We start from the raw sequence: 12,042 nt of genomic DNA, 5'->3' as shown, positions 1-12,042 counted from the left end.
TTTTCAGCCTGGTAGCTTGGTGTGCCAGAGCCAGTGGGAGGCTTCGCCTTCCATCTACACTGGCACTAAGGAGCTGCGTACCGCCCAGGTATTGCTGCGCCTGCCTGAACCTATTTCCTCGGTTGTGAGACGGGGATTATGATACCCGCCGCTCGCCACTTTCGCAGGCTGCGGCAGGTAACCCGAGGCTTTGATGGTTCTCAAGGGCTGGGCATTGGGAAACTGGGCTGAAACCGGGCTGGAACCACCCCTCTTCTCACAACCTGGGGGTCTTGCCCTCCCTTGGACCCCCTACAACCAGCAGAGCCCACGAACTGACACAGGCTTCCCTGAGCACACAGCTGCCCTCACCACCACCTGGCTGTTTAGGCAGACAATAGAGATATTCGGGCTTGGGCCCTTAACAAGTGAGTCTAGGCTCTGGCCACTCTCCCTTCTCCTTCTCCCTTTACTGACCCAGGGGGAAAGCGAGGCTCAGAGACGCTGAAGAGACTGGCCCAAGCCTTGACCTGATAAAAAAAAAACCAACAGTCACTCTTTAATCTTCCCTTTATTCCTGCTATCCCAGCGGTCTCACCCTTTGGAAGAGACCTTAGCATGTAAGAGCCTGAACTATCTCCCACCCAAGAAACCACAGCCCTGTTGGATCCCTCCTTGGCCCCATACTGTTTCCCTCTCTGGCCTTTTCTTTTCATAGATCCTCCAGCACCCCCACCCCGTCCCTAATCCTTCAGTCCATCCTTTATCTGCTACTGGAGCAATTTAAATGTTAAAAGTAAACATTCTTTATCCCCCAGAGGGCTTTTCCCTAAAACCCAGCTCTAACATCTCTTCTCTGCTCATAAGCTGGTGCTGGCTTCCCAATCAGTAGGGCTTGCAGAGTGGCTCAAAGGATCTTCAGTGGCTCCCACCACACCTACCAGTCCCTGCACTTTGCTCTCAGCCCAACTGGATAATTTTCCTCTCTCCCTGCCACTGCTCTTGTGTCTCTTCACCTTTGAATGAGCCCATGGCCACCCCCTAGAAAAGTCCTCTTAGCTGGTCTCACTGACCACCGCCCCCCCAACCCCCTACTCCCACCACGCAGCAGATATCTGTTTGTCAGATGATTATGTGTCTCCCTTTTCCAAACCCTTGTGGCTTCCCATTGTACTTGGATGTGAAGTCTAACCTTCCCAAGGCCTTCCCCGCCTGGTTCCTGGCTGCCCCTCTAAACTCATCCTATCATTCTTCCTCTGGCTTGCTGTGTTCCAGTCATACCTGTCTTCTTGAAATGCCTCAAATATACCAAGGCCCTCTGCAGATTCTGTTCCCTTTCCTCTCACTTTTTCCATGGCTGGCTCCTTCCTATCCTTTAGGCTTCAGCTTAAACCTTCCCTCTTTAGAGAGACCTTTACTGATCACCCAGGTAAGATTGGCTCATCCCATCCCTATCTTGGCACTCTTCGTTTCTTTACATGACCAATCAGTCAGTAATCTTTTTATTTTTTTCTGTATCTTTCCTACTAGTTATAAGTTCCTGAGGGAACATGTATCATGTTGATGACTTAATTCCCAGTGCCACTGCACACTAAATATGTGTTGACAGAATCACCAAATGAGTGATTTTTCTCCTTTCTTAACACATTCCAACCTACCTTCCTATCTACCAAATCTAGGACCTGATGCTCAGTAGCTACTTCTAATTAATGCTGCTTCCTACAGGAAGCCTTCCACGATCACCACTCTGTCCCCAACCACAAAATGACTTCTGTCTTTTGAGCTCTTCTAGCACCTTATCTGTCCTCTTTGGTCACCCTGAGCAGACCATACCTTATATTTGTAGGTTTCTTTCTCTACATGTCATCTTATCTCTTAGACCAGGAGCTCTTGAAGACAGGATTCTTACCCAATTATTTACATCCATAATCCCACATCAGGCATCACCTGCAACGGTTGTAACAAATGTTTGTCTAAGAAACGAATCAGCCAATATTATGGTGAATGGGAAAAGGAAGGAGTGTAAATGTCTGGTAGTTTCCTAGTCACTAAACAATTGGCTCTTGCATTGCATCCCATTCTGCCTATTCATGTTGGGGGTGGTGTATCTCAAAAAAGGTGCTAAACAGGACCAGCCCCCACTCCCCTCATTTTAGCTTCTCAACAAGCAGTGAGGGATTTCCTGGAACTTCTGGGACTTAGTGCAGAGCAAAATACTAACTCCATACAGTAGCAGCCCAAGAAAGTTCATGGAGTTGAGGGGAGAGGAAGCAAAGACAGACAGACATAAACATTTGAGTGCCCGTGCCAGAGGCTTCACAGTCTTCTTCCCGCCTTCCACTATTATTTCTCACAATATGCCAAATGTGTATTACATCACAATCTCTAGTTTGGGGTGTTGTCCCCATTAATAAGAAAATGTACTTGAGGTATGTAAGTAAGGCATCTGGCACACTGTAGGCCCTCACTAAATGAGACGAGTACTATTTCCTTTTGTCAGTTGGGGAAACTGAGGCCCAGCGTGGTGCCTATAACAACATCGCCAGGAATTCCAGCTCTGGTTAAGTTGAAGTCCTAAGCTCCTTGCTTTGAACTTGCAACATACAGATTACGTTCATGTAAATAAGCTACGTAGCTCTTCAGAGCTTTCTGCTGGTAAAAGTGTTCAAGTCCTGTTTCACATTATACAATTTTTATTTTTTCAGCGTCCTATTGTTCCTGTTATTCATGGCCACGCAATCACTACAAATCTATGTTCGAGAGCCTTATTCAAACTTTATTCAAAATATTATGTGAAAAGAAACAGGCCTCTAAGAAAATAAATCTTTTCCTGGCACAAGTACTGGTTCACTGGTTAGTTAACAAATAACTGGTAACAAGGGGTGAGAAAGATATCTTCTCGTCTCCCAAATATTGCTTTCCTCTGATTGCCAAGGGTTTGGGTACATAAACACACTCATTCTGCCCTCCTTGTTCTGGGCGAAGGAGAGGAATTGGGAGGCCAGTGCAGACATACAACTGATCAGGAGTACCAGAGGGACAAAGGGCCCCCTTGAACAAGCTCTAATAGCCCAAGGTGACTGTCTAAGCCAGCTTTGGCCTGGACAGAGAAGCCAGGGGGAAAAAAGACATCCCAGGGGTATCTTGAGATCAGTCTTCCTAGAGTCTGAAAACAAAATGTAGGAAATGGTTTCACACTAGGAGAGGCATCCATAAAGTTTGGGGATTACTACTGAATTTTACTGAGTATTTACTAGATTATTTATTAGATTTCTACCCATCAAAGCAGGAACTATTAACATTTAGAGAAGAGAAAACCAAAGCACTGAGTGGTTAAGTAGCTTGTCCAACGTCCCACTAAGATTAACTGGGATTAACTGGTTTAATTGGGATTAGTGAGAAAGGTACTAAATATATTTCTTTCCCTCTAATATTATTCTTAAAAAGGCAAATTGAATTCAGGGCTTTATGTTTGCCTTTACAGGTATTTACCAGAGAAAAAGTGTGCAGCATTCAGTCAATTTGAGATAAAGCACAGAGCACCCACTCCTGGATGTGGGTCACCATGCAACTAAGGAATTTAACTGCCACCTAGTGGCAACCTATGCTTGTCATAGCGAGGCAGCCAAGAATACCAGGCCTGCAGGTGCAGGTGCCACAAACCAAACCTTGTGAAGGTAAAATCTATCAAATATCACATGTATTCACTCCTATTTGTGAAGGTTATTGCCAAATCAGTGTGATACGCGAAGTCAAGACCATTTTTCAGTGATCCCCACCTTCCTCCCTCATCCCTGTCATCCTGGGACAGTCTGTGAATTCCTCCTGTTTCCACATCCCCAGGGTAAACTATTAGGGCACAGTTTACTGATGGCAAGCTACTTATCTGTATCCCCCTGAGGGTCTGTGAGAATCCTGACCAGGGGCAGGGATTTGTCTAATTCACCTTTCTATCCTAAGGACCTAGCACGTGGGCTGACCCAGAGGAGGTATTCAGTGAAATGTTTGTTGAATGAACATGAGTGAATGCTTTTGAACCAAACTTATCACTCTGTATGATTCAGGTCAGGATTAAGCAGCAGTTTATTTGAATACTCTAGTAAACATTTGGGAGGGGTGGTGGAGGAATGGAGGAGCTTCTCAGGGAAGTGCCCAGGGCAAGGCAGGGGCCTGGGCAACCGGCCTGCTCACAGGGCAGTGGATGCTCGGAACTTCTGGGTCAAACAAAACACAGCAGCCGTGAGAGCCGTGCACTGACGGGCCAAGAGTTTCACACTCAGGTCGTGGTAGCCTCTCTCACAGGTCAGCCTAGCAGCCTCTACGAACTGATGGTAGGCGCACACCACGTCCCTCAGGTTCCCTGCTGCTTCCCTGTGCCGAGTGGAACAGCGGCTGCAGTCTGTGAACTGGAAGCACAGGCCGGCCAGCTGGACCAGGTGCTGGAAGGTGTCCCGCACGGCACCCTGCATCTCTTCGGGGGACTGGTCCATTCTGATCACATGTTGACAGCTCGCCAGGAGCTTCTGGGAACCCATGCAGAGGCGGCTCCGGCTTTCTGAAAAGTGCCAGGTGCACTTCTCTGGGGGATGTTTGTTCCCATTCCCCCAGGAAGCTTCTAAAATATCTTGTAATTCCAGTAAGCTCTCTGTGAGTTGGCTAAAGCCCTCCGGGGTGCTGGCAGGGGCAGCTCTCAGCTGTCTCAGGGCCCTGGAGCAGTATTCTGGCCAGATGTGGCTATTCCTCGACAGGGGCTCCGCACTGCAGCTGCGGGCCCGGGCAGGCTTCCAGGGGAGGGCCAGCCGGCTTCCTGCAGAGGGTGGCGACGTGAGGGGGGCAGTAGGGTGTGCTTCCAAGGCCCGGTCTTCTTCCTCTGCTTCTGGCTGCAGGCCACGGAAGCACGTGGCATAGGAGAACTGGCAGCTGCACTGCTCCATCCCAATCCTGGGGGCCATTGTCTCATTCACACCCACAAACCCCAAAGATGTGGCCATCCTGAGACTGGCAGAAACTTTAGGATGGCTTTCTGGGGCAAAGCACAGGAAAGACTTCTCAGCAGGAAGGCAGACGCTAGGACTTTTGTCTTTGTTTTCTGACAGTGAACAATGGTTTGAACCTTCTAAGTGGGGCTCCTTTGGGGGACCCGGTAGTGGCTTTGGCAGAGAAGGAGCTGGATTAAAACAGATCTGCTGAGGAGTGTCCCGAGAGGCTATCTCTTCCCCTATCATGTGGTTAAGTGGCTCTGCCTTGACCCCCTCCAGAGGGAAGGCTGATGGAATGGTCTGGTCCCCAAGCAAGAAATCGGGGTCTAAATCCAGCTCTTCCAATAGTTTTTGCTCTTGGGCCTGGCAGGCTTGGCCTGGGGTTTCTCTGCTTTGTCCTTGGGGACCCATGGGGGAATGTGGCAGGATCTGCTCAGTTCCTGTTACAGGAGTCTTCAAGGAGAGGGAGGTTCTCATTCCACCAGTTGGAGCATTGACACCAATAGTCTGTGGCACAGCAGTCGACAGGTCACTCTTGGAGTCACTTGAATCTTTCCCAGATTCATCATGAAATAAATTGGTGCCGTTTTTGTTTGTAACTTCTCCATCATGTCCCAGAGATAGCTGTCCTTGTTGTTCCTCTTCTGTAGGGAAAGAAGCCATCTTCTCTCCTGAATTTATCCCACGTTCACCACTTCCAGGCCTGACTAGAGGAGGAGACAACAAAGGCTCTGTGTATTTGGGGGCAGTTTCTTGCATAGGATTTGTAAACAAAGATCCCAGTCCTGTTTCCAGTTGGACCCCTCCCAACTCTAGTGTGTCTGCTTGAGAGACCTTATGTGGCCCTGGGCTGACAGTCAGGCAGACTCTATTTGGGTCTGGGTCAGCACTAGAGAGGGAGGAGTTGCTGTCCCCAAGCTCTAGGGTGAGTTCTTTGGGGACACTGGCATCCGAGTGTTGAAGTGGAGACAAGGCATGGGAAGGCTCTGCCTGAGCAGTATCTAGGCCAGATGAGCCTGGGCTGGAACAGTGAGGGGTGCTGGCTGGGGAACTGGCAACAGTGGCAGTCAGGGGGGCAACCCCGGAACTATCTTTATGGTTGGGGTCAATCCGGAGGCGAATGGCAGAAATAGAAGACACTCGAGAGTCGATAACTGACTTGGTTTCCATGGTCTCGGGCTCCATCTCCATGACTCGGGAGGCTGGGTTTTTGCTCTTGGTCTGCCTCAAGGGACCCAGCAGCCCCAGGGCCTTGGTCTCCAGGAGGCCAGGCTCACCTTGCATGTCCTGCAGAGAGGACACAGTTGGGGAGGGTGCTCCGAGGGCCAGATAGGGCTCCCTGTCGTAGTAGCACACATCATCCACACTCTCCAGGGAGGCTGATGGCACCAGGGGAAAGGAGACCTGACAAGTGTAGTCAGTCTGTAGGAAAGACCTTCTTTTTCTCAGAGTCTTGGCATACTTCTTCACCCCTCCCCTTCTGCTTGGTTCTCTTCCATCTGGCCCAGGATTCAGGCTGTCCTCACAGATGCAAGTGCTAGCCTTATGCTGTAAGCTTGTGGCACTGGGTTCTGCAGCAGACACAGCTCTGGCCCCTAAGAATCAAGAAAGGGAAGAGTATTTGAAAAGCAGAAAAATAAAGAGACTTATAGAGGTTGGGCCCAGGACTCAGGGTTGCCTGGGTTCAGATCCTGGCTGGATTGGGTAACCTTGGGCAGATTAAAGCTTGATCTCCTCAATTTGCTCATCTAACAGATGGGGATAATAACTGTGGGAGACATTTTTTTGGTTCTTCATTGCCCACGATGCATGTCATTGTCTTTGGGTCACAGTACCCCAACTTCCTTTCAGGGAACAAAATCTCCCCAATGCTTACTGTCTGCTAGAACTCTTCATGAAGGTGCCCTACCCGCAGTCAGCCAAGTAGCCAGATTTATGACCTAGAAAGTCAGATACAAATTTCCTAGAATTTGCATATTAATTTAAAAAAATAATAATAATAAAAGTAGAGCCCATCCTTTGCAGCTACAGTATCCTGACAGTGAAGAAATGATGAGAAATCCTGTCACCCAGTCTCCAGGCCTGGTTACTACCTGTGTCTAAACCAGCTCTTCACCTTTGCTGGAAATTCTATAAGCTATCTGACATCCTTCTAACACTCTTGATTGGTGCTTATGTCAACCCAAGTCAGTCAGTACCAGCGGTATCAGTCAGCACTGGCCTACTGTGCTGGTTCAATGGACCGGTGCTTATCAAGCTCCCAGAACAAGGCCTGTGCTAACAGTGGTTCAGTGACGGGAGCTGCTACCACTACTGTAGTTATTGTCACTACATGTGTGAGGATTCCGAGGGAGCTTTCTCTTGACAAAAAGTGTCATGACTCAGTCTCAAGTGTGGGGGGTTTTGTGCATACCAGGATGGACCTTTCTTTTTTTTTTTTAATGTTTTTAAAATTTATTTTTTGAGAGAGAGTGCAAGCTGGGGAGGGGCAGAGAGAGGGGGGCCAAGGATCCGAAGCAGGCTCTGACAGCAGCGAGCCCAACGTGGAGCTCAACCCATGAACCATGATATCGACCTGAGCCAAAGTCAGACGCTCAACTGAATGAGCCACCCAGGCACCCCCAGGATGGACCCTTCTGAGAGAGAAGCACTTTGTGATGAAGTCTAGGGAATAAGCCAGAAGGAATCAGGTACACAGCATAGCACTTGAGAATCAGAGGGCTCTTATCCTCAGATCAGCACTTTCCAGTCTGGCTGCATCTTATTAAAAACATTATCAACTCTAGGCTGCTCTTCAGGCCTCTTTAATCAGAATCTCAGAGGCTACAACCTAAGAAGCTGTGGTATTTAAACCAGGTCCCTTGGGTAATTATGATGCCCACTCATGTTTTAGAGCTGCTGCCCTAGGCCACCTATAGCCATTCATCAAGGGCATTTCTGAGGCCTAAAAAGGGAGAGACTCCCACAGTGAATCAGGGCTCAGACCAGAACCCAGCACCTTATTGGCTCCTTGTGAAAAAAAGGGAATGTCCAGTATGGACTTTATTTCCCTGGCTAGATTACTATATGGGAAGGCCTTGACTGATGGTCTCTGTTGTGCCCCCATTTTGAACCCTGCACAATGGTTGGCCCAGCTGGGCAAAGCTGGGGGCATGGATGGCAGTTGGCTGGGTTCTTTGGAGAACAGTGCAAATCTGCTCATAAGTTTCTCCTTCTTTATGGGCACAGCCAATTAATGAACTCAGGGTAGATGGTAGGGAATTTGTTTACTCATTTAGCAAAACTGCCACCAAGTACAATGTGCTGGGGACCCAGGGGTGAGTGTATAACACACAGTCCCTATACTCTGAGGAGTTCTTGGTTTAGTAAGGAAGAGAAATATCAACACAAAAGTCACATGAATAAATATACAATTACAGGCAGTGCTAAGTGCAGGCAGGAAGCACCCAGGGTGCTATGAAAACACATGAAAGGGATGGGGAGACCTGCCCCAGTCTTGGCGCAGTCTGGCTGACGTTTCCCAGAGGAAGTGAATTTCTACGTGGGGCCTGATAGATGGGTAGGCACTTGTAGCCAAAGATCAGGGTGAGGAGTGTTTCAGGCGGAAGGAGCAGCACGTGTAAAGGCCAGAGGTAGGAAAGAACTTGGCACTTTTAAAGAACGGTAAGGAGGTCTGTGTGGCAGGTATGCAGAAAGAGGGCTCAGGAGGAAGGAGACAGAAAGGGACCATGTCACAGAGGACCTGGAGGGGCCTCACAGGGGCTGCTAAGGAGCTGGCCTTTCTCCCACAAGCAACGGGAAAGCACTAGAGGGCAGGAAGCAACAGGAAAGGGCTGACCCAGAAATAAATGAGCTGCAGCTTCCCCAGCTCCTAGTGAGTGACTCATCATCAGTGTCTGCGTGCTATTCTCTAATTTTTTCCCTTCAGTATATGGTGTGTGCAACTGTGTGTGTGCGCACACGTGTGTCCTGTAAGGATCTCACATCAACTCAGGAAGTCACTCTATGTGGAACCAGAAAGAAACATGACCAACAGATCCCCGGCCTTTTCTTACGTCTGAGTCCCTTAAGGGGCCATCAAAAGCCTATCAGGTTCTTCTTACTTCAAAGCCCCATTTAATATAGAGTCAGGGTAAATAATGACACAGCCACTTTGCCTCCGCTGAGAACTCCTGTCAAACCCTTTTCAATACAAATTCTGTCCATCTCACAAGGCCCAGCACATCTGCCACCTCTTCTGGGAAGCCTTTCCTGATTCCCACTGTTGAATTGGTGCCTCCCATCTCTGCTGGCCCACAGTTCCCCGAACCTCCCTTGTACCCCTGACTTGAAGTTATGACACATATAATTTGGTCCGCTGAGCCCGGGTGGGCCTTCTCAAACAAGGACAAGGAGCGTGATTCAAGTTTGGTCCCTGCCCCTGCTGGGTATTCAGAAGCCGCCTGGAGTCTGTGCAGACCTGCTGGGGAGGGCTCACCTGAGAGGGCGTCTGGGGGTGTGAGCTTGTCGGCTGCGTCATAGTACTCCTCATCTGAGCTGCCATCCTCAAAGGCCAGAGGCAGGTGTGGGCCCAGGGCTTCCAGAGTGGAGCTGGGCTGGGCCTCCATCCAGCCCTGCTGACCCCAGGCTGCCAGGCCCCCACCCTGCCGGGAAGCTGTGCTCTCTGAGCTGTCGCTCTGGTGGCTGGCCAGGGAGACACTGGAGCACAGGCTATAGTAGTCTGTCCGACTGTTCTCATATAGCCTGGGGTCCAGCCGGACCGCACTCAGTTCTGGTCCCCAACTGAAGGTCTCAGGAGTGGGACTCTCAGAAAACTCAGTCTTCTGGCATGGAGGGTTGGCTCTGTGGGCCAGGTCCAGGAGACAGAGGAAGCCACTGGTTTCAATACTGCTTCTCTCCTCTTGGCTGTTGGAATCAAGACTCTCTGGGAAGCCCGGCGAGCTAGAGTGGAAGAAGCCAGACCTGCTGGAGGAGCAAGTGTCCAAGTCATCCTCTTCTAGGGCATCCATGGATTCACTGGAGCCACTGGTCCTGCAGCCTCGGCTCTCCGTGTTGGCTGAGTCGGATGCCTCGGACTCAGCACTATCTGTCATGCTGCTGGCCCCGGAGGTGCTCGGGCCCCTCCTGGCCACCTCAGGTGTGGGGCTGTCCCCAGGAGGCTGCTCCTCTTTTATGAGTGGTCTGCAGGGGCCCAGCTTCAGCAGGTGTCTGTCGGAGAGAGGTTCCAGCACGCAGTCCACTTCAGAGGACTCCTCAGAGTCGCTGCACGCCCTGGATTCATAGCCTGTAATACAAGGGACACTGGGGGTTATATTCAGGAACTGGCAGAGGCTTGTGTCCTCCCACCCTTACCCTGCCTGCCCTCCAATTCTCCAGGGTGGCTGGCCCAGATCATGCTGTACTGGCTGACACAGGACCTGTGGGTCTCCAGATTCCATGTTCTCCCCACACATCAGGGCTCCTTTCCCACATGTACCTGAACTGCCTAATGGGGACAGGGTTACTTCTGAGGAGAGCTATGTGTTCATGGAAGCACGGAGGGTATGTGGCTGGATTTCACTTTGCTACAGGCAGAATCACCTAGGTTTGCTAAGCCCCTCCTCAAATCCCAGCTCTGTCCTGTCTGGGCATCAAAATCAGATGGGGAATCATATTTAAAAAATAAAACAGATCCTTGGCCCTATCCCTGATGTGATAAGTCAAATATCTAGGGAGTGGGGGCTGAGAATCTGTATTCTTAGCAACTTTTTGTGGGATTCTGAGGTGGGTAGGCTGGCACCATTTTGAAGCCCGGCCTTGGGGACCCCCTGGTGCTATGGAGCTTTTAGGGCGGTGAAAACCCAGCTAGCTGCTGGTACTCAGGAAGCATTCATGGTTGGAAGGATGGGGGCATTGAGCCAGGCCTCCAGTCTCTCTTCTACCATTAGCCTCCAGAATGATCTTTCTCAAAACTTTTCTCTGTTCACATCACACTCTACTTAAACCCCCTCCATGGCATCCTCTGCCTACAGGGAAGAGTCTAAGCTCTCCCACGGGTTAAGGCCTCTCACAGAGCGGCCCCAATTTCTCCTCAGCCTGGTCACCACCTCACAGTGTGGCCCCAACCCCTCCTCAACAGCCTGGTCATCCCCTGAAGGCTTCACATGCTCCAGCCACTATAGAGAGCTTCAACAGATCATGACCTTGCCCTTGGTGTCATGCACCTGCCCCAGCAGTACTCCCTCCCGCCAGCAGACCTTTGCAATTGCTGCCACTCTGCATTGTCTACCTGACTAGACTCTAAGGTATCATCCCATGTTCATAAACTGTGTTAAAACCAAAACAACAAGTACCAAAAACTCATCACTTCCTAATTATTTTTTACTTCATCTTACTATCATCTGATCTCTCGAGATTATTTATGTCTATTTGATCCAAATGGAGGAATGCTATATAATGTTATGCTACTGAGTATCTCTTCCCATCTCCACATTCAGTGACATCATATTGGTAGCCTGGAATTAGCTGTAGTGGGAGTGTTACAACATTTATCAGCAAACCAGTGGGAAAATGCTGCATCAATAGTGCTGAAGCAAAAGCGTGATAGAAACTGAGAGCTGGCCTGGGAGACTTATCATCTTATCTGGCCTCCACTATCTCATTTCTTATATATGATTTTGACTCCCTCCTATATCCAGGTATCCCCTTTTTCTAAACATGTAAGGTTGAGAATTTCTATTATAATTCAAGAAAATGAAGAAGAGCACATACACATGGAATAAAAAACGGTCATCTATACTTTCTGAATAAATGAATGACATCTTTTTTGCCAGTAAATAAAGACAAAATACAGTGGATTTTGGAGACGATTTTAGGAAATACTACAGGGAATTGGAGACCTTCAATAGCATATCTTGGCTTTCAGGGACTCTCAGATACATAGAGAAAACTTCTCCGTTTAGGGCTTTAGAAAAACCAACTGTTCACCAGGAAATAAATGGAAAAATAGCTCTCATCCACTTGGGTGGAAGTCTCAGCTCAACTCAATTCATCCCCTTCCCTTAAGGCTATGAAAAGGGCCTGTCCTTACTGGAGCAAGCCTCAC

The 12,042-nt window shown here is 49.3% G+C and overlaps 1 protein-coding gene and 1 long non-coding RNA gene across 16 annotated transcripts in view; one reads left to right on the top strand and one right to left on the bottom strand.

The window, feature by feature from the left end:
• Positions 1-39: 39 nt before the first annotated feature.
• On the top strand, positions 40-2,818 carry LOC109493861. The gene is made up of 2 exons (XR_002148332.2): positions 40-177; positions 2,685-2,818. It is a non-coding gene; the product is annotated as an uncharacterized LOC109493861 (long non-coding RNA).
• Positions 2,819-4,044: 1,226 nt separating this feature from the next.
• FRMPD1 (FERM and PDZ domain containing 1) overlaps positions 4,045-12,042 on the bottom strand; it is a 147,055-nt gene continuing 139,057 nt past the window's right edge. For all 15 annotated transcript variants that reach the window (XM_023242457.2, XM_045043160.1, XM_023242456.2 and 12 more), the window contains 2 exons: positions 9,436-10,242; positions 4,045-6,553 (listed from right to left, as the gene is read on the bottom strand). In XM_023242457.2, the coding sequence (XP_023098225.1) occupies positions 4,167-6,553; positions 9,436-10,242 (3,194 nt within the window). In that variant the 3' untranslated portion in view covers positions 4,045-4,166. The remainder of the gene's footprint in view (positions 6,554-9,435; positions 10,243-12,042) is intronic.

Source organism: Felis catus, chromosome D4 (assembly GCF_018350175.1).
Source record: "Felis catus isolate Fca126 chromosome D4, F.catus_Fca126_mat1.0, whole genome shotgun sequence".
NCBI classification, from domain to species: Eukaryota; Metazoa; Chordata; class Mammalia; order Carnivora; family Felidae; genus Felis; species Felis catus.
The sequence above is the reverse complement of the archived record's forward strand: the minus strand, read 5'-3'. Positions and strand labels throughout refer to the sequence as shown.